This window comes from Pelodiscus sinensis, chromosome 10 (assembly GCF_052426305.1).
Source record: "Pelodiscus sinensis isolate ZL-2025 chromosome 10, ASM5242630v1, whole genome shotgun sequence".
NCBI lineage: Eukaryota > Metazoa > Chordata > Testudines > Trionychidae > Pelodiscus > Pelodiscus sinensis.
In genome coordinates, this window is record NC_143061.1 from 34,768,025 (window position 1) to 34,790,176 (window position 22,152).

The window sequence follows — 22,152 nt, forward strand, 5'->3', positions numbered from 1 at the left end:
CAACTTTTAATCGACTCATTAAATTGGCTTCACTTTCATTTCTGGTTGTCATTAACATCTTAAACGGAAATATTTAAAACATTGGTCTGGAAAACAACTGTTTGAGATCTACTCATCATGACCGTTATGGTCAGCTAGGAGCCTCTGGCTGTTGGTCCCTGAATTGAGGCAGTTCATGACAAGACGGCAGGGTTTTCTCAGTTGATGGCCTTTCCTTAGGAACTAGTTCCCCTTAGTGATCAGTGAGAGCCTAAGCCAGGCATGTCCAAAGTCCGGCCCGCGGGCCAATTGCGGCCCGTGTTCCGGTTTAATACGGCCCCACAGGTAATTTGGCAATATCTATCTTTTATGGCCCCCAACGAATCCAAATGTATTGAGATGAATACATTGTAAAATCTCAGTTAATGTCAGTTGGTCTAAATCAGTTATAAATATATTTGGACACAACATGTATACTTGGTGTTATGTTCCTGTTCATATTTTTTGAACTTAAAAGTTGACAGACAACCTTTATTACCAATAATATGTAATGTACTTTACAATGTTCCTGACATATATTTCAGCTTCCTGGATTTTTTTTTCATCTGGCCTTCAGATATGAAAGGCAGAGTGATTTAACACCTGTTTAGATTTGTCATCCATGTGACGAAATGAAAAGTATGCCGTTTGCAATAAACTTTGCATAAAATAGTTAATTTGCATTTAATTTTAATGGTTCAAAGAATGTCAGGCAAAATGGTCGGCCCTCACGCATGTTCACTTCATCAAATCTGGCCCTCTTTGAAAAAAGTTCGGACACCCCTGGCCTAAGCTGACAAGTTTTTCAGAGCAAGGTGTGATATGTTCTTGTTTGGTTTAGCTCAATGATTTTCAAATTCACTAAGCTCAGGAGATTGTATTGTATTTTATTATTCAGTGTTTATAATAGCACCCAAAGGTTCCAGTTTGGATCATTGCCTTGTTCTCCTAGATTTGCAGGGATTCTCAAACTTCATTGCACTGCAACCCCCTTCTGACAACAAAAATTACTATGTAGCTCCAGGAGAGGGGACTGAAGTCTGAGCCTGCCCAAGGCCCACTACCCCAAAGCCCAAGCCCCATTGCTCTGGACAAGGAGGCCAAAGCTCTGGTGGTGGGTCTCAGACTTTGGCCAGGGGCCAGTTCTGACTACCCATTAAAAAGGGATTGCAAACCCACATTGGGGTCCTGACCCACAGTTGGAGAACTTCAGTGCTCTACCAATACAGTTCCTGCCCCCAAAGAGCTTTGTAAGTTCCTCTGGGCCTTACATGGAATGGGAAAGAGAAAATGTTCATTGTGTGTATTCTTCTCTCTGGATTTTCAGACCAATAAAAGAGTCTCCTACAGTGTTTCTGGTAGGAATGTGAACAGTTTGCAGTTATGCAAACCCCGACCCCCCTCCCCCTCCCATCCCTTCCCTCATTGCTCCCTCTGTATCAAAGGCAGCAGTGCGGTGTGGGGAGAAGAGGAGGCAGGAGCTGGTATGTGTGGGGAATGTATCAGCTCCTGCAGAGCCACTGCCACCCCCCATCCTGTACCAGAGGCAGTCGTGGGGAGAGAAGGCAGGAGCTGGTATCCATGGGGAGCCATGTGTGAATATGTAACCCCCTATGTGTTAACATGTAACTGCTGAAATGAAAGGTTACACGTTTACCTAAACAAACTCATTTTAACGTCCCTAGTTTCAGGAGCTGGTTTCCTTCTCCTTTCAACCCCTCCCATCCTTCAGTGTAAGAATAGCAGAGAAAGATATAGGGTTGGACAAGACGAGTTACCTTTCATAACTGGTGTTCTTCGAGATATGTTGCTCATGTCCGTTCTAAATTAGGTGTATGCACCCTATTGTCCATAGGGGGCAGCAATGTCTGTGCCCCATCTTACTGCCTCATCAGGTGACGAGGAGGAAGAGGGGTCCTGCAGCTCCCCTTCTTCCTATTCCACCACCGGGATTGCGGGAACATCCCCCTGGACCTGGTGCCATTGGTCCTTCCAGGACTGGGGAGCTAATGCATGTTCCAACTGGGAGCTCAGTACCAAATGGGATACCACTAGTGGCCTAAACAGCTGCTTAGCAGGTATCTGTGACCCCGACATAGTCTGAGACTACTGTACCCTGCGGCCATTGAAGGAGTGCCCTGGCTGACTGAAGCAACAGTGACCAATCTGGAGCCCCCAGCTTGTGTCTGGTGGTAGGCCCAAGGAGTCCAGAACAGCCACTGAGATGGGGCCTGCCATTGAGGAGGCCACTGTAGGGTTAACTCCTGTAATATCTCACTATATTAGTGCCACTCTAGGGGTCTCCCCTACTGACCTACAGTATCCAGCTAGGGAAAATCTTCTTGGCAACTGCATGCAATGCACGCACACCAAATTTGGAATGCACATGAGCAATCACTCAAAGAAGGTAATTTTTAAAAGGAAAAAATTGGGCTTTTAAAAATAACTATAGTAATTTATTACCTCTATCCTGTCCTAATATATATTAATATATTTTTCTTTTTAAAGAAATATTCTGTGAAGTACAATCCTGGATACGTTTTAGCCAGTCGTCTTGGAGTGAGTGGATATCTTGTTTCCAGGTTTACAGGAAGTATATTCATTGGAAGAGGATCCAGGAGAAAGTATGTTTAACCATAATAAATTTCTTTGTAATCAAAACTCTTGGTTATGATTGTAAAATGTGGATGATATGGTTTGGCAGATTCTGCCTATTAGCAATCCTGATATTAGCAACTACCAGTTGATGGAAATGTTTTGCCAGGAACCGGTCCCAGCCCGTTAACATCTTCAGGCAGGGTTACAAGACCAGAGTCAGGAAGGGAAAGACTGAGGTAGGTTTATGAGGCTACATCCAGGAATGGAAGGACTGGGGTGTGCTTTCTTTGCAGCAGTTCCACCACAAACCTACCTGTGACCTGTACTAATCCTGTCCTTGAGCTTCCCGCTGGGCTGCAACCCAGAAAACTTGTCTGCACATGGGATCACCAAGGAGATAAGGGGCTTATTGAAGGCTATAGGCAATAGCGAAAGGAGGGCTGCAGCCTGAATGTTGGAATTGCATAGTATCTCTCTCTGCACTCTCCAGGCTGTGCTCTGCCAAGAGACTGCACACAGGGTGTAGAACATGCTGGAACATGCCAAGCCTTCCACTTACTAGCAACTGTTGGATAAAAGCAACTTCTGTTTGGCAACCAAGCACTTGCTAATTAGTGGAAGCTACTGTATACAGAACTTACTATATTTGTTTTTCTTATGTTTTTATCCTATTGGACATCTCAGTATTTAATAAATTCTAATGGGATCTGTGATATAAAATTGCACTGATAGCACATTTGATATAAGAAGTGTTTTAAAAAAGATGCAATCTGAAAGTTCACAGGAGCTTAGTTTGTTAATGTTCTGACTTAGAGCTTTGTTTTGGTGGTTTAAATTTTTTAAAAGAAAATAAGAATTCCTTAGGTTTCCTAGGTGTCAAAAATTGTTTTAGTTGAAGTGATATTCTGATTGACCATTAGTAGAATATTGCATCAGATTAAAAATTAAATTAAAAATTCCAGCTGAATCAGATAGTACTCCCATGCTTCATAATTTTTTTTATTTTCCTCTTGGAGACAGAAGCTAGCACTCAATGTGTTAAATCTGAAGAAGCATCCAGAAGGCTAGGAAATTGAACCTGTAATTCTAAAGGATATTATACTGATTTTATACCCTCAATGCTATCATGCTGCTCTTCCTGTCTCAGTCAGAAAATGAGGCATAGGCTCAGATTGTAGTTTTAAAATTTTAAGAAAAATTAGTTAAAAAAATAACCCTGAACGGGGCTTTAGTGTACAAGATTTTTCTGGCAAGTGAGTTTTGGTTGAGAATTTCTCTCTAAAATCAATCATCTGTAAATATATTTCTGTACAACAGCCAGCCTTCCAAAGCAAGGAGACCCTAAGACAGAGCTATTCAACACACGGACTGTGGGCCACAAGCGTCCCATAGCCCTTTTGTTTGCAGCCCATGGTGTGGTTTAGGTTTACACGGGGCTCAACACATGGCCTGCAGGTGGGATCCTTTGAACATGACCTCCACTGGGAACATGCTCCACAATGGCAAGGCGTCTCCCACATGGAGTGAGCATTGAAAGACGTAAGCGGATGGGCTGGCTGGAACAGACAGGTACAGGGTGTCAGCATTTCTAGTCCCCAGGGAAGAGGTGCTAGGAGCGCCAGGTCATTGTGGGAAGTGCTGGCTGCTTAGCCTTGTGGGCAAAGCCTGAGAGGTGCTGACTGGCTCTCACTGGCCACATTCGGGTCTGGTGCTGTGGCTTAAGGCTTAATCTTTGTATTCATGCCTGTCAGTGTGAAAGAAGCTATTTGCATATATTTGCGTATATATTTGCAAGTATATGCAACCACACTTCAGTTGCAGTCCTCGGCATGTGCTGTGAGTATCACTGGGGCTTCCAAAGTTGAGTAGCCCTGCCCTAAGACTATATTCAAAGCTATTTAACAGATCTTAATTGGCTAGAAGGATTACTGTTGACCAGCCCAATTCAGAGCAGGCAAAATTCCTCTAAACTGTGTTTAGGCCTTTGTAGCATTGAGGAGGAAACACAAGAGTGGAACTAAGAGAGACTCTGTTGGTGTCTCCTCCTGTAGTACAAAGCACTAACGGTCTTTGTAATTTGTATATTTATTGAATAATGGTTAAAAGTGTGCATTGCATAAAACTTGTGAAACAGATAGTAATCTAAAAGTCACACTGTGTGCTTTCCTAAAACTCAAAACATCTGTTCCCTATTACAGCCCACAGGATGATTATACCTAGTATGTATACTGTATTGCACTTTTCATCAGTAATTCTCAAGGTATTTACAAAATAGGCCACTATCAGTAGCAACTAAAGATCATAGAATATTAGAGCTGGAAGAGACCTCAAGAAATCAAGTCCAGTCCCCTGCCCTCATGGCAGGACCAAGCATGGTCTATATCATCCCTAATAAATGTCTGTCTCGCCTGCTTTTAAATATCTCCAGTGATGGAGATTCCACAACCTCCACAGGCAATTTATTCCAGTGTTTAACCACCCTGACAGTTAGGAACTTTTTCCTAATGTCCAACATAAACCTCCCTTGCTGCAGTTTAAGCCCATTGCTTCTTGTCCTATCACATCAGAGGCCAAGGAGAACAATTTCTCCCCTCTCCTCTCTGACACCCTTTTAGATACGTAAAAACCACTTAGTCTTCTCTTTTCCAAATTAAACATGTTCTCAGAATCCACATTTCTGAGACTCAAGACAGAAATCAGTAGTTTTTCCACCTTTGTTTTGCAGTCCACATGGAGACCACAAGGCAAATGTGGGCTTGAATCTGAAGTTTAATAAGAAAAATGAAGAGGTTCCTGGCTATACTAAGAAGATAAGAAATGAATGGATGTATTCTTCTGCAGTAGAACAACTTCTTGCTGAGTATATAGAAAGGTAAGAATTGAATAACTTCATATGTCTGAAATTATTGTACTAAAATTGTCAATGGATTTTATTCATTGTGCAAATGTTTATTATTGATGACTCTGGAGCTAGAGGGAAAGTAACCCAAATCCTGATTTAATGAGAAATAAGTGCATCAAATGAAATATTTTGAGATGTTTCTGGCTTTTAGACTTAAAATGAATTATAATTTAGCATGAAATAAAGGCATATTGTCTGCTTATGCGAACAGAAGGAGAGGAGACATTTGATATGGCTTTATTATTAGATGTCTGGGGGGAGAAGGTGGAGCGATGGTGGGAAAGGGCGGGGCTTGAGACAGGTAATGGACGGACACACACATACACCCCGGCTCACCAGGAGTCCCAGGCTGGATTGTGCAGTTGTTCTGGCCGGGACTGGCTCATGTAAATGATCTTGTGGAGGAAACAAATGAATTAAGTTTTAATTTCTAGACCAAAGTTGTTGGTGTCATTCAGCCTGTAGGACACGATATCTCACTGGTTTATATTCTCAGTGAAGATCACTACTTACTCTTTGTATAGCCCTTTAGTAACTGCCAAGGGCTGACTAGTTATGTAAAAGCAATGGTATAAATGGAAAAAAAAGAAGCCGCTTAGGAAAAAAACGAAGCAGCTTAGAAAACAAATATGTTAAATTGTCATGGGGGTTTTTGGTGACACCCCAATCCATCCAGGTTCCCCTCCAGTAACATGTCATCACTAGAATCTCTCAGGAACAGTCCATCTCCGTACTTTATGTAGAGAGAGATGGAGCATGTGGGATCTTCCAGGGCTTTTTTATTCCTCTCTCAAAATGTTCCCATATCAAAGAGATCGAGCCTTTAACCAGAGAGATCTGAGGTTGCATGATGGTGTTGGGTACACTTAAAGAAAGAGAGTGTCTCACATTATTTCTAATGTGTTCGTAATCCTAGCAATAAATTATCCTGTACAGAACTCTGATTTTCTGTCTTTTATCAGCACATTACACTACCTATTTAGCCACTAAAACTCTGTACCTTTATGAAAGGCTCTGCATCCTGCATTGCAAATTATTTTATTTCTATTAAGCACTTGCTTTACACTGTGGTGTATGTGAAACCTTACTACTCCTTTTTATTAGGGTCCCTGAACTGTTTAGTTATATAGCCAAAAATAGTCAAGAAGATATATTCTATGAAGATGATATTTGGCCTGGGGAGGACGAGAACGGGTGAGTAATGTTTTTTCTATTTTGATTAAATAATATTTTATATGATGAGTTCCAAATATTGACCTCTGTATATTCAAAAACTATTGAAATTGTAAAGCAAAGAAGGATACAATTATTTCAGTATTTGGGATCATCCAGTCCAAATGCCAAGCTAGAAAATTTGCTGTAATAAAAATGTGCAGAAATTCTTCAAGTACTGAAATATCTGCAGTCAGGGAAATTGCCTAACTTGAAGATCAGTAGACAGGAAAATGGTGGCAAGAAAGATTTGACAGTCCTGAAAATGGCTCCCAGCATATAATGATCGCCTTTTAAAATAACTGTAACCTGGCTTTTTCTACAGTAGCAAAGTCATTAAATGATAATTTTGACAATTATCTGAATATTATATATATGGTTTCTAGAGACAGCTATTTACCACACCTATATCTCATAGTTGTATAATTTAGTTCTCCATCATTTTAATTCTTGCTTTTAAAATAATCTTAATTGGGTGTTTTAAATGATTTTTGTTTTAAAATCCACATGTTAAGACATTCAATTTTAGTCTGTATTTTGGAAGCATCATTCTTTATGGTTAATTTTTTTCATCCCTCTTAGAAGCACATTGCAGTGTTTGTTATTACTGTGACCCCAGTTATAAGATATGTGTATTACTATTGTATCTGGTGACATTATAAATCCAGAAACTGTGGGTATAGCCCACAATAATATGTAAACCCTCAACAATTATGATTATATACGTATTTTTTTATACATATAGTGCTGAAAGAGTTCAAGAAATTGTTGCTTGGCTAAAAGGACATCCTGTCAGTGCTTTATCTCGTTCATCTTGTGACTTACAAATTTTGGATGCAGCTATTGTAGAGAAAATTGAAGAAGAAGTAGAGAAGTGCAAGGTACAGAATTTTTATAGATTTGACTAATAATGGACCAAAAGCAGTTGTTTATATTGTTCAAGTACTTTATTCAGATAACAGAAAATATTTTTTCAGTGTCATAGGAAGTAATACAGAAACTATTAGAAGAAACTTACACTATTAAATTGCATCATAAGTTGTCATAGCAACTCAGAAAACACCAACAGTCTCTGCTCTTTAGTCTCTTTCCCTTTAGATAGATGAGGGTATGTCTATACTACATCCCTCTTTCAAAATAGGGATGTAAATTGCACATATCGAAATTGCAAATGAAGCCAGGATTTTAATTTTCCATGCTTCATTTGCATAATTGTGTTATGGCTTTCTTTTGAAAAACGCTATTTCGAAAGTGAAACCGCGGTCTAGATGCAGTTCTTTCAAAAAGAAAAGCCTTTTTCAAAAGATCCTGTACTCCTCAAAAAATGAAAATGAAAAAATAAAAAAGGCTTTTTTTGCGAAAACAACTTCTAGACCGTTTCACTTTCAAAATAGCGTTTTTCGAAAGAACGCCATGACGCGATTATGCAAATGATGCATGGGAAATTCAAATCCTGGCTTCATTTGCAATTTCGATATGTCTAGTTTACATCCCTATTTCGAAAGAGGGATATAGTTTAGACGTACCCTAAGCCAGATCTGCTCTGACCCTCTCCTGACTGAATACTTGTGGGAAAATAATCATTGTCCAAAAAGATACTGGACTCCTCGCAATCCCTTTGAAATACAATCTCAGTCTTCCCTTGTTTTCCAAATAATTTCCCTTTAATCTGCAGATAAATCAGAGACCGTCTCTTCCAGTTTCACAAACCAGATCCACTCAAATCAAAGAGAAAATAAAACAAATAGGCAAGGAAGTATTAAGTGTTAAATGTGTATTAAGTCCCTCGATGTATAGCAAATCCCCACAAGACAGCGGTTGATATTCTTCCTGATTATGTAGAAGGTTCCAAAAGCAAAACCGATATTACTTTGGATTTGCGTTGGGGTTGGTTAAATTTAAGCTGTGGTTTAGAAAGGACAACCTGACGTCTTAGATCCAGCTACTTTAAAATATTTTTTTTAAATAAACTATTTTGGCATGATTCAAAGTCTTGAGAGCTGTGTCTCCTCTTTAAGAATACCAGAAGAATGCCTGCAGTGCATTGTCATGAAGAATATATATGTTTTCTTCAAAAGTCCTACCATATTCTAATATTGTTCTGCTAACTTGTTCAACAAGTTAAAAAATCTGTTTGCATTTCTTATCTAAGACATTGCAAAAATAATGGCATAATTTTTCAGATTTCTTGTTTTAAACAACTTTTTTGTCCCTTTCCTTTAGCAAAGAAAGAGTAACAAGAAGGTGCGAGTGACAGTCAAACCCCATTTGTTGTATAGAGTAAGTAATTTTAGGACTGCTAGTTTTTATCATAAAATTAAACTTATGTAAAATAAATATAACTCACACAACTTTGTGAATCTCCAAAAATTATTAGAGGGCACTTTTTTTTAGTTGGGAACAGGATTAATTGAGATGTCTCCTAGGAAATCAGTTTAAAAGAGTTGTATTACTTAATAACAATGACAGCTGCATAAATGGGACAAAAATTCAGTTATTGACTTAGTAGCATATAACTTTTGCCTTCTTCTATCTGTTTGCTGATCCTATGACTTACATTCCCTCCATAATTGTAATGTATTCTGAAAGTGCTTCATAAATGCTGCCCTTTGCCTGTTGTGCTCTTTTCTTGGCACCTGTATGCTCTGGGCTGCATTGCTGGGTATTTCACAGATGCCCCTGTTGGTGGCATAAGGCAAGCTGAATATTATTTCTCGTTGTGCTTTCCCTCCACTTCATTGGCCCATTTTGTAACACGAGTAGCACTGCAGCTACCTAGTTAGCAATATATTAATAAAAGGGTGTTTTCTGTGAATTGCAACACCTTTATGTGGTTGTTGCGAGAACAATTTAAATTGAGAAAACAATCTATTCTATTTTGTAATCATTTCAACTTCTTTAAGTTTTAAATCCATGATTCATTTGTTAATAAAATCAGAAGAACTTATATTTTTGTATTTTACTAGAATTAATATAGTATTTTTGTTACTGTCAGCCTTTGGAACAACAGAATGGGGTTGTTCCAGACAGAGATGCAGAGTACCGCCTGTTTGACCGTGTTGTCAATGTGAGGGAGAATTTCTCTGTTCCAGTTGGTCTTCGAGGTACCATTATAGGACTTAAAGGAGGTAATATTTTGCTCATAAAAAGGCTAATATGTTAGCCATAAGGTTGGCATGCAAACAAACTGCTGTAAACTTGTATTACTTTGCATTTAATTATGAACAGTTTTAATAAAGAGTCAGATTTAATAAAGAGATGAGGCACAATTAAAAATATAAATTTGGATTGTAATGTACTATGTGGTCATCCCACTTACAGTGCCACCTGTGGGTTCTCAGGCTCAGTAGAACAGCAAGTGCAGAAGTCTTTTCCGCTCTATTGCTGCAAAATATGGAGAGTGGAGGGTGAGGATTGGAAGGTGGCCAGTGGATTCAGGGTTTAAAGTCTCTGCCCCAACCCCCAAGAAGAGAGTTCATGTTTGTGGGGACCCCAAAGCTTGTTGCAGTGGGAGGTGAGGAAGAAGCTACTCTAGGATTATATTCAGATAAGAGAATATTTGGATTCAGGATCTGAGTATTGTCTTCTTCCCTGATAAGAGCAGGATTAGTTGTTTGGTAACTTTCATGTGACCACCTAGTCAGTAGCATTGTTTCGCTTAAATGTTAAATGCTGTCATGTGAGCATGATGTTTGAATGCTCTCAAGAAAATGAAAGAGGTATGCTTTTGTGAGGGTTTTTGGTTTTTCTTGTGTTTCTCTGCTTTTCAGAAGCATGAGAAAGTTGGCTGCAGTTACATTTGGTCCTCTATCCAATAAAGCTGAAGGGATTATTTAATAACTGGGATTAATATTTGTCTTCTGGAGGAATAAAGATAAAATGACAAAACCGATAAAATCCATACAGAAACAATTTTTTTTCTTATGATAGAGTGGAGAATTTAGAGAATGATTCACAAGTCACATATAACTCTATTACAGTGCATAGTGCTTAATAAACTCTTAGGCTAAGTCTACACTGGCCCCTTTTCCGGAAGAGGCATGTAAATTTCATGAGTCGTAGTAGGGAAATGCGCGGGGGATTTAAATATCCCCCGCGGCATTTAAATAAAAATGTCCGCCGCTTTTTTCCGGCTTTTAAAAAAGCCGGAAAAGAGCGTCTACACTGGCCCCGATCCTCCGGAAAAAGTGCCCTTTTCCGGAGGATCTTATTCAAAGTAGGAATAAGATCCTCCGGAAAAGGGCACTTTTTCCGGAGGATCGGGGCCAGTGTAGACGCTCTTTTCCGGCTTTTTTAAAGGCCGGAAAAAAGCGGCGGACATTTTTATTTAAATGCCGCGGGGGATATTTAAATCCCCCGCGCATTTCCCTACTACGACTCATGAAATTTACATGCCCCTTCCGGAAAAGGGGCCAGTGTAGACGAGCCCTTTATGGCATGGGCTGTTCTTCCTGTGTATTTAGTAATCTAAAGTAAGTACACAACTCTTCTGGTTTCTCAGGAATCCAGTCTTGCAGTTAAATGGCTGAATAGGTGGGAGGAATTCGAGAAGGTGTAACAGGTTTGTCCAGACTTTCCCAGATGTATATTGGCCCTGGTTGTAATGAGTGAAGGTGACTGGCAGAGTTTTCCTAAACTCTCAAATTTCTGACAGTGATAGAAGTAAGAATTTGAATGTTTAGATAGGAGACTTTTTCTAGTAGTGTGAGCCAGTTCAGATGTATTTAAAAATTCTCCAATTAAGCAGCATGTGCAACTTAAAACTCCTAGTAACATATTTAGGAGCTTATCTACAGAAGTTATTCCAGAATTAGGTAAAATATGAATTTGAAACAGAACAGTTATTCTGGAATAGCTCCATGTCTGGGGACACTAATACTGGAATAAGCATGTCTTCTTAGAGGTAATTCTGTCATAACTTCATGAGTAGACAAGCCCAAAGCTGAATGCTTAAAATGAAGCTTCATTTATTGGTCACTTCATGTGTTAAGTAGTTCTACCCATGAATGTGGAACTTCTTAGTCTTTGGCCTTCCTTAACAAATGATGGGCAGTAAAACTAATGAAGAGGAACACATACCAGAAGAGAGAAGAAGGCATATAGGAGAGTCAAAATTGGAGAGACTGCCAATAAAACAAACAGAAATACAATAGTAGTAGTCCAAATGGTTTTTATCACACATAAGATTTCATTACGTACAAGTCCATTAAATAGTATTCATCTTAAAGTAGGACATATATTCTCAACCTGTAGTTACTGCCTAGGCTTCTCTTCACTCTCTCGTCTGTTGTCATTTGTAGCCGTTCCTCCTCTGAGACCAGGGTCCTTATTAACCAGTAGTTTTCAATCTTTTTTTCACTTACAAACCCCTAAAAATGTTGCATGGAGTTGTGGATCACTTAGGAAATATAAGACAATCTGTGCATCCCCAGTTTGAATATCATTGGGACTTCTTATGAAGGACCTGGGTAAAAAAGACCTACTTACTGTGGCAATCACTGTATAAAAAGGTTTGAGAAACAGTGAGGTAAATTATTCCTCTAGACTGACATTTTAATAGTCTATTTCCTTAAAGCTGTGTCTGACAGGAAATCAGCTAGGGCAGTGTTTCTCAATCAGTGGTACGAGTACTCTTAGGGGTACTTGAGAGAAGTCTGGGCGGTATGTCAACACATCTGAAATTTGGAGAAGACTGAATTTTTGTTTTAAGTTTTACAGTGCTTTATTCTTTTTGTACTTTTTGCACCCAAGAATTTCATCACCCGCCTGGCTACGGTTAAGTTGTTATAAACAAATGTGTTGCAGTGGTAGAAAAAAATTGTGTGTGTCTGAAAACTGTAGGTACTGGTGGTATTTATAATTTTTTTAAAGGGGTACTTTATACAAAAAAAGGTTGAGAAACATTGATCTAGGGCAAACATTAAAACTGCCCATTTTCATTAGTAGTAACTTTACATTAAAATACATTATAAAGCAGTATATTTATCCATTACTATGTAAGTGATATCCTCTGCTGAGAGCCAGTTTGTCTATGGTTTCCTGAATTTAAGGATGCAAAAATAAGGTCTGTGTTTCCTCATACTGATTTCGTATCTTTATTAGATTGAATTCAATTTAAATAACTGGCTTTGTGTTGATGTGTGTCTATGAACACCTCATGGGAACTTTTACCAACTCCATTTTAGAGTCAGTCTGTCTTCCTAGATGGTTTTTTATCCATAAACCTTCTGTGCCATTGACCATGTGATGTACAGAGAGCAAACTACATATTCTTTGTTTAAAAAATGAGCAACAAAAATAAAATCCAATATATAAAGTTAGGTAAGACCATTGATCATTTAACACCCAAAAGCAAAATACAGTTGTGTTTTGGGAAAATAAGACTACTAGGGACACCTATCAAAATTATGACCCTAGATTACTGCTACTTAGAGTTGCTTATAGTATATTTACAATTTATGCATTTTTTTAAAGGATAATCACACAGGACCTTCTTTGAGGCGTTTCCAAATAGCTGAATGAAGTTTTGTATATGGGGGATAGGAATATTTAATATGTTACTTTAATAATAATTTAGTTTTATATTACCTTAATTACCACTATGCACAATTAATGGTAGACAGATAGGTAGACAATTTTCTTACTGTGCTTGTCATTATTTTCTACAGCAAACAGAGAAATGGATGTACTCTTTGAAGTTTTATTTGATGAAGAATTCCCTGGAGGCCTAACAGTAAGGTCTGTGTTTGCTCATACTGATTTCATATCCTTGTGAGACTGAATTTAAATTACTGGCTTTTGTGTTGAGCTATATGTGTGTTTATAAACACCTCATGGGAACTTTGACTAACCCCATTTTAGAGTCAATTTTCCTTCTGTGATATGTTTTCTGTATTTTTGTCCCTTATTCTTTGACTAGAGATAGTTTCTGTGTTCATAAAACTATGTGTCTGATACTTAACATCCCCAAGTGAAGTTTTATTCTTGTCTAAAGTAACTATCCCGATGCTGCGTGCAAAAGACTAAAAAACTAGGCTATGAAGATGTACTTGCAAATAGAATGTTTTCTAAAATATATTATTTATTTTCTGCATGTCTCTAATCACACTGTACATAGATTAGATTTTGGTTTTATAAGGTGCCTTTTATGCTCAGATTATGGTACTTGAAAAGTCTTTTACAAAACAAGCAGTGACTTTGATGTTGGTAGTGGAGCAAGTGTTGGTGAATACAGCAGTCATCATTAGCAGTACCCTATATTGCAGCAACAGAATTCACATATTTCAACCTGCCACAAAATGCTGAACTAATCAAAGCTTTCCATTTTAGGTGATTGCACTCTCCTGTGCTACAAATCAGAGATTATTGTAGTAGCAGTGCCTGGTTGACTCATACATATGCTGTTCTTGTCTCATGCCACCTCAAACAGTTATGTAGTGTGCAACCAACCCTCTCTCTCCCAGTTTCTTCTCTACCACTTTTGGCTTTTAGTCCGAGCACTTAGCAGCACTTCTTTACTTCAACCTAGTCAGTTTAGTTACTTAGGTAATAGTTAGTTGTTAGTTTATAGTTATATCTCCTTCACAGTTTCTTTTGCCTTTTACATGTACAAAAAATTATTTTATAGGAAATTAAGTTTCAATTGTTAGTGACCCTTTAGAATAGCATAGCTGTCCTTCCTGATGGGAAAATTTCTCTGAGAGTCATGCCTCACTTGATGGATTTTAAATGCTATCTTACGTGCAGACTCTCTATTCTGAGATTACACAGGCAACCTGCTACCTTGACAAGACTTGCATCCCACAAAAGTGCTCATACTGTCATAACCTGAAAGCCTGAACTAAGAAGGCAAGAGACCAGTAACTGAAACTCATAATGGCGGGAGGAGTCTCTGAACCCAGCTTTCAAGCCCTGATCATGGACTGACTTTCCTGACCCTCCATCTCAGGTCAACAGTCTCATATGGCAGCCTCTGACAGACACTCCCCTTTGCAGGCTCAGGGAAAAGAGTGCTCCTCCAAGAAGGCAACTAAAAAGCAGGCTCAACTCCCCCTCCTCAGGAGTCCATGAAGAAACTACATTCTTCAGCTCAGCAGACCCCATCGGTACCAGCCATACTGGCCTTCCACCTTCAAAGTGCTGAAATCACCTGGTTGTATTGGTACTGCACAAGAAAAAGACTTTAATTGGGCTAATTCGGACAAGGGCAGCAAAGGGAAAGCAAAACCCTCTACCTCTGTATCCTCAGAGTCAATGAGACACTCGCCATTGAGCAGCATTTGAACACTTCAAATTGTGATGCCACCTTCTGTCTCCACAGCGCGTGATCATCAACACTGCCTTACAGCCACACCCCAGACAACTGTATCACCATCAAAATCTTCTAGTCCGACTGGTCTCAGTACTTTAACAATTCCTTCGAAACAAGAATTTTCTGGTCTCCTCAATAGCAGAATCTCCTCTTTCTGGTACTGACATCACTGCAGCATGCTCAATACCAAGCCCTCTTACAACACTGCCCAGATCTGTTGTTCTCTTTTTGAATGATGAGGACTATAAGGATGAAGAGGAAATCTGCACCTCCTATCGCTTTTGCTTCCCCAAACATTTGCTAGACTATGTCCATCACGACAAAGGGATGACATCCAGGATCTCAAATTCAGAGCTGGTATAGACTCTCATGGATGCCACCACCCATGACTTTCTCACCACAGTGGCCTTACTGGGATCCATGGATGGAGCCCTGCAAATCTGCATTTCAACATAAATCAGTGGGTATCCATTTCTGCAAATGTGGATGTGGGTCTACAGATCATTTTTGCAGATGTGCATGTGGATGCAAATGTTGTATTTAGAACTGCAAATTTGTGAATATCTGCTTTATATCTGCAGCTTATTTTTGCAGCTACAGATGTGGATACAAAATTTTGTATCCATGCAGGGCTCTGTCCATGGGGGGCATACCAAACACAACACCACAAGCCTCCCAGAGAGAGGTCAAGACATTTCCCATCACCCTCTGTACCAGGACTCTCCTACTCTCTGGAAAAGGCAGCTAAGGAACTGGAGGAGGCTTCAGACGAGGAAGCTGTACCGGCAGCCAACTTTCTCATTTTCTTTCCCCCTATCATGCTCACACCTCTCACCATAGGGAATCATTTTAGATAATTTCAGGAGCTCTTTAAGAGAGTGTTACATTCCTTGGACACTTCATTCCTAGCATAAACTGTTGAGCATAATACATAAATCAACTTCCTCCAAAATCAAGCTACCAATCAATGACACCCTTGTTTACCCCACCAACCTGCAAAAGGTAGATAAAAAGTGTTATCTACTGCAATCAAATTCCTTTTTTCACACCCCACACTTAACTTCCTGATGTTGGAAGCAGTGAATAAATGGGGGAGAAAATACCATTCCAGAACCACCTATGTGATAAGGAAAAGACTAAACCTTATTGGTTGTAAGGTCTACTTATCAGCAACCCTATGATGTAGGATCGCCAATGATGAAGCAGTTATACAAGCTACTTGAAATTATTAGAATTTTATTGAACCTCTACCTGAAGAAAAGAAGGAACAATTCAGGGCAACTATCTATGAGGGCTGTTTTCTCACTCAAACAGCCTTGCAAGTCTCATTGGACTCAAGAGACACAGCAGCACATCCCATTGCCACAACTGTAGTCGTACATTGGAAAAGGGCAAATATAGTGCCCATATATAAAAAGGGGAATAAGAACAACCCAGGAAATTACAGAGCCATCAGCTTAACTTCTGTGCCAGGAAAGGTAAGGGAACAAATAATTAAGGAATCCATTTACAAACATCGAGAAGATAAGGTGATAAATAACAGCATGTTTTCATGATTTGTTCTTTATAAAAATCATGATAAACCAACCTGATAGCTTTCTTTGATGGAATAACAAGTCTTGTGAATAAGGAGGAAGCAGTAGATATGGTATATAAAGACTTTAGTAAGGCATTTGATGCAGACTTGTATGACTTTCTCACTAATAAACAAGGGAAATACAGACCAGATGAAGCTATTATAGGGTGGGTGCATGGTTGGTTCAATAACCATTCCCAGAAAGTAGTTCAGTGGTTCACAATTATGCTTGAAGGGTATAACAGGTGGGGTTCCGCAGGAATCAGTTTCTGGAGGTTTCTATTCAATATCTTTCTAGGTGATTTAGATAATGGCATAGAGTACACTTGTAAAGTTTGCAGATGTCACCAAGATGGGAGGAGTTGTGAGTGCTTTTGAGGATAGAATTATAATTCAAAATCATCTGGACAAACTGGAGAAATGGTCTAAAGTAAATAAGATGCAGTTGTGTAAGGCCAAAAGCGAAGTACTCTACTCATAATGGACCACAAACTAACACTGTTGCGCAAAAAAAAAAAAAAAAAAAAAAGCAAACATCATTCTGAAATATATTAACAGGAGTGTTGAAAGCAAGACACAAGGGCTGCGTCTAGACTGGCAAGTTTTTCCGCAAAAGCAATTGCTTTTGCGGAAAAACTTGCAAGCTGTCTACACTGGCTGCTTGAATTTGTGCAAGAACACTGACAATCTAATGTAAGATTGTTGGTGTTCTTCCGCAAATACTATGCTGCTCCCGTTGGGGAAGAAGTTCTTTTGTGCAAATTTATTTGCGCAAGAGGGCCAGTGTAGACAGCTAAAAACTGTTTTGCGCAAAAAAGCCCCGATGGCAAAAATGGCGATCGGGGCTTTCTTGCGCAAAATCGCGTCTAGATTGGCACGGACGCTTTTCCGCAAAAAGTGTTTTGCACAAAAGCGTCTGTGCCAATCTAGACGCTCTTTTCCACAAATGCTTTTAACGGAAAAACTGTTCCATTAAAAGCATTTGTGGAAAATCATGCCAGTCTAGACGTAGCCAAGAAGTAATTCTTCCTCTGTACTGATTAGGCCTCTACTGGAGGACTGTGTCTAGTTCTGGGCACCATATTTCAGGAAAGATGTGGACACGTTGTAAGTCCAGAGAAGAGCAACAAAAATGATTAAAGGTCTAGAAAATGTGACCTGTGAGGGAAATTGGAAAGAATTTGGGATTGTTTAGTCTGAAAAGACAAGAGTAAGAGGGGACATGATAGCCGCTTTCAAGTATCTAAAAAGGTCATTACGAGGAGGAAAGCGGGGAAAAAATATTGTCCTTAACTTCTGGTGATAGGACATGAAGCAACGGTCTTAAATTGCAACTGGGAAGTTTAGATTGGACATTAGGAAAAACTTGAAGGGGAAAAAAGCTCAGGAGAGCTGGCTGTATTTTAAAGAAGACTTATGGAAGGCACAGGAACAAACAATCCTGATGCGCAGTAAGAAAAGCACATATGGTAGGTGGTTAGTTTCAAGTGGAGTGCCCCAAGGATCAGTTCTAGGGCCGGTTTTGTTCAACATTTTTATTAATGACCTTGATGAGGGGATCGATTGCGCCCTTAGCAAGTTTGCAGATGACACTAAGCTGGGGGAGAGGTGGATACGTGGGAGGGTAGGGATGGCATCCAGAGTGATCTAAACAAATTGGAGGATTGGGCCAAAAGAAATATGATGAGGTTCAACAAGGACAAGTACAGAGTCCTGCACTTGGGATGGAAGAATCCCAAGCACTGTTACAGGTTGGAAAGCAAGTGGCTAAGCAGCAGTTTGGCAGAAAAAGACCTGGGGATTACAGTGGATGAGAAGCTGGATATTACTCAACAGCGTGTCCTTGTAGCCAAGAAGGCTAATGGTATATTAGGGTGTATTAGGAAGAGCATTGCCATCATATCTAGAGAAGTGATTATTCCCCTTTATTCGGTACTGGTGAGGCCACATTTGGAGTACTGCGTCCAGTTTTGGGCCCCCCACTATAGCAAGGATGTGGACGCATTGGAGAGGATCCAGCGGAGGGCAACCAAAATGATTAGGGAGCTGGAGCACATGACCTTCAAGAAGAAGCTGAGGGATTTGAGCTTATTTAGTCTGCAAAAGAGAAGACAGAGGGAGGAATTTGATAGCAGCCTTCAACTTTATGAAGGGAGATTCCAAGAGGCTGGAGATAGGCTGTTCTCAGTAGTGACGGATGGCAGAACAAAGAGCAATGATCTTAAGTTACAGTGGGGGCAGTCTAGGTTGGATATTAAGAAAAACTGTTTCACTGGGGAGGGGTGAAGCGCTTGAATGGGTTACCTAGGAAGGTGGTAGTATCTCCATCCCTAGAGGTTTTTAAGTCTTGGATTGACAAAGCCCTGGCCAGGATGATTTAGTTAGGGTTGGTCCTACTCTGGGCAGGGGTTGGACTCGATGACCTCCTGAAGTCTCTTCCAGCCCTAGGATTCTATGATTCTATGCTTAAAAGCTTCCTAACTCCTATTGGTGATTACACTCTGGAATAAATTGCCTGGGGAGATTGTGGTGTCTCTGTCATTGGAGATTTTTAAAAGCAGGTTAGACGTAGACCTTGGAGGACGTCACAGGTGTTTGGTCCTGCCATGAGGTTGATGACCTCTCAAGGTTCCTTCCAGTTCTGTGATTCTATGCAATGTGCATTATGGCTCCACCCTTCTGGGTTTCCCAAAGAGGTGTAATCAATGGTTAAAGACCTCTAAAACCTATTCATCTCTTCTTACATTGATGGACTCCAGTCTGGTTCTGAAATCCCTGGGCTTATAAATGCCTACAGATAAGAAAAAAATAGTACTGCTCAATACAAAGATTCCGATCTGTGCCTTATGCACAACCTCACAGACAGTATGATACACAAATACAGAAGCAAAGGCTTTCAAGATGAAGACGATCCTAGGGATGTAAAATCCTATTTAAAATGTTAACTGGTTAAACAGTACCATTAACCAACCCACCATATTGCGCCACAGCCTGCGGTGCACAGTGGGTGGGAGGCTATTCTGGCTGGGCAGGGCCCATTGCACCTCACCGTGGGCAGGGGGCTGCTCCAGCTGGGCCAGGCACCAGTTAATTGCTTACCCTGTATGCAATGCTTACTGGGTAACTGGTTACTCCTTTACATCTCTAGACAGTCCCCGTCCAGGTTTTGACTTCCCAGGAACCCCCTTCAAGACTACATTTTTGGTAGAGGGCCCAAGATAACCATGATGCCAGATGCTGGAAACACCTACTGTATTCCGTCCACTTGGAGATTTACCCTGTTCCATCCAGGTTGACAGACCCTCACATCAGACGGATGCGTATTAGAGATCATTCAGACTGGCTTTTCCATTCCATTTACCTTCATCCTTCCCTACATACCGTCCCTCCCCATGCATCTTTAAGGACCCGTCACATGATCATCTACTGTGACAGGAGGTAAACCATCTCACATACCAAGACACATTAGAACTAGGATAGCCACATTCACAGTCGTAATTTCTGCACTGGAAAGGGGACTTGTTCTCTGCCTTGGATCTTCACAATGTGTATTTTCATACAATAATACATCTCACACAGGCATTTTTTCAGCTCTGTATTAGGAGCAGACCACTTTCAGTACAAAGTAGTACCCTTTGGATATTTTTGAAAATTCTTAAGGGGGTGGTGGCTCACCTACACAGACAAGGTGTCAGAACACTCCCTTATTTGGATGATTATTTATTCAAAGCATCAACTCAATAAAAGGTACTAGAATTTACTTCAACAAAGTAATTCTTTTCACTCTTCCAGGCCTACAGACAAATGTATAGAAATCAACTTGTTCTTGCCAAAACCCAATGGGAATGAATGACAAGTTGCACTTCACATTTTGGATGTTCAAAGGGTGCTAACATTTTACATTGAGGTTCTTCCCCGGTGGTTCCTGACGCTGAAGCCCCTCCGGGTATCCTGCAGCTCTCTTCTCTTTTCCCTTGTATCAAGAATTGGGTCACAGTTTTGCCAGGCCAACTCCAGACTTTGACCCCTCTCTGAGATCTCCAGGTTTTTCCTACCTTCTGATGGGTTCCTACTTTGAGGGAGCAAGCAACCTCTTACAGGAGTTCTTGCTCATAGGCTACCCTCCTGTGATGCCAGATAACCCCATCCAATTGCCAGCCCATACCATCCCTTAGGAGACAAAGTAGGAATAGGTGGGGCTGACTCCAGTTTTCCTTTAAGGGCCAGCTCATTCTATTCTTTATCCCAAATTCATATTTAGGTACTTATATCAGTGGTCAGATTTTCAAAAGCTCTGAGTATCCAACTACTTCCATTTTAGGGCATCATCTTTAGAAAATTGTGTGATAAAGAGGTTACTAGAAATGAGGACTCTTGTGCTTTGTTTTTGATTCTGTTACTGGCTTGAAGTGTGACCTTAAGCAAAACACATGATCATTCTGTTAAATGGTTGTAGCATTATTAACCTCATGCTATGATGATTCATTAATATTTGTGAAGTGCTTTGAACTCATTGCTTGAAAGAAGCTATGTAAGCTCAAAGAGTAGTACAGTAAAACTCCAATTGTCCGGCATCCAGTGGTCTGGCACTCCTGATAGTCCGGCACCAACTGGAACCTGGAAGTGCTCCAGCCAGCCAGACAGTTGGAGCTCCTATGAGCCCCATGCATGCCCACAGGCCAGGAAAGGAAAAGTGAGGAGAGGGGAAGGGGTTATATCCCTGTGACAGGTCTGCCGGGACCTGTCGGCGGAGAATGGCATGGTGAGGGGCAAACCCTCCACCGTTTTGCAGGGAGGTGGGGAAAGCCCCACGCAGCCACCTGCTACAGGCCAGCTGGGGCTGCAAGCAGCAAAGGCGAGGGGCAGCACTGTAGGACCACCCCGGCAAGCACCCCAGCTGCTCTGCCCTGCCGCTTCCACAAGTCCACCACTGCCACTTGCAGCCTCAGCTGGCCTGTCGCCGGCGGCTGCGAGGGGCTTCCTCCGCCTCCCTGCAAAACGGTGGAGGGTTCACCCCTTGCTGTGCCGTTCCCCGCCGACCCCGCTACTCCCCGGAGTACCTCCTGATACTCTGGCATATCAGATAATCCAGCACCCCCTGGGTCCCAAAGGTGCCGGATTATCAGAAGTCTACTGTATTATGTATTGTACTAGAAGATTTACCCAGTGTTGCTCCAGTCCTAAACTCAATAAATGTTTAAGGGTTTTTTAATAAAATGAAAATGTACATGCTTCATTTAAATCATTGTTCTGGGGTGGGATGAGGGGTTCAGTATGCAGGCTGCCCCAGGGAGGGAGAACAACCCCAGCCATCTCTTACCGCAACAGTTTGGGGCCAGGTGCGAAGTGCCTGCTGCCATGGCTGTTGCAGCTCCAGCGGGCACAGCTGAGGGAGGGGTATATGTACCCCAGTTGTGGCATGCCCCTGTTAGGCTGGGTGGGGAACTGTCCTTGGTAGCGGCAGCTCTGGGGCAGCTCCAGGTTAGATGCCATGGTTGCGGGGGGAGGTTCCCTCTCCTTTGGCCTCAGCATGAA

At 40.7% G+C, this 22,152-nt stretch overlaps 1 protein-coding gene across 3 annotated transcripts in view; it reads left to right on the plus strand.

The window, feature by feature from the left end:
- XRN1 (5'-3' exoribonuclease 1) overlaps window positions 1-22,152 on the plus strand; it is an 88,550-nt gene that overhangs the window by 43,255 nt on the left and 23,143 nt on the right. For all 3 annotated transcript variants that reach the window (XM_014574044.4, XM_014574045.4, XM_075937651.2), the window contains exons 24-30: window positions 2,527-2,642; window positions 5,342-5,488; window positions 6,623-6,712; window positions 7,476-7,611; window positions 8,954-9,010; window positions 9,726-9,858; window positions 13,399-13,468. In XM_014574044.4, the coding sequence (XP_014429530.3) occupies window positions 2,527-2,642; window positions 5,342-5,488; window positions 6,623-6,712; window positions 7,476-7,611; window positions 8,954-9,010; window positions 9,726-9,858; window positions 13,399-13,468 (749 nt within the window). The remainder of the gene's footprint in view (window positions 1-2,526; window positions 2,643-5,341; window positions 5,489-6,622; window positions 6,713-7,475; window positions 7,612-8,953; window positions 9,011-9,725; window positions 9,859-13,398; window positions 13,469-22,152) is intronic.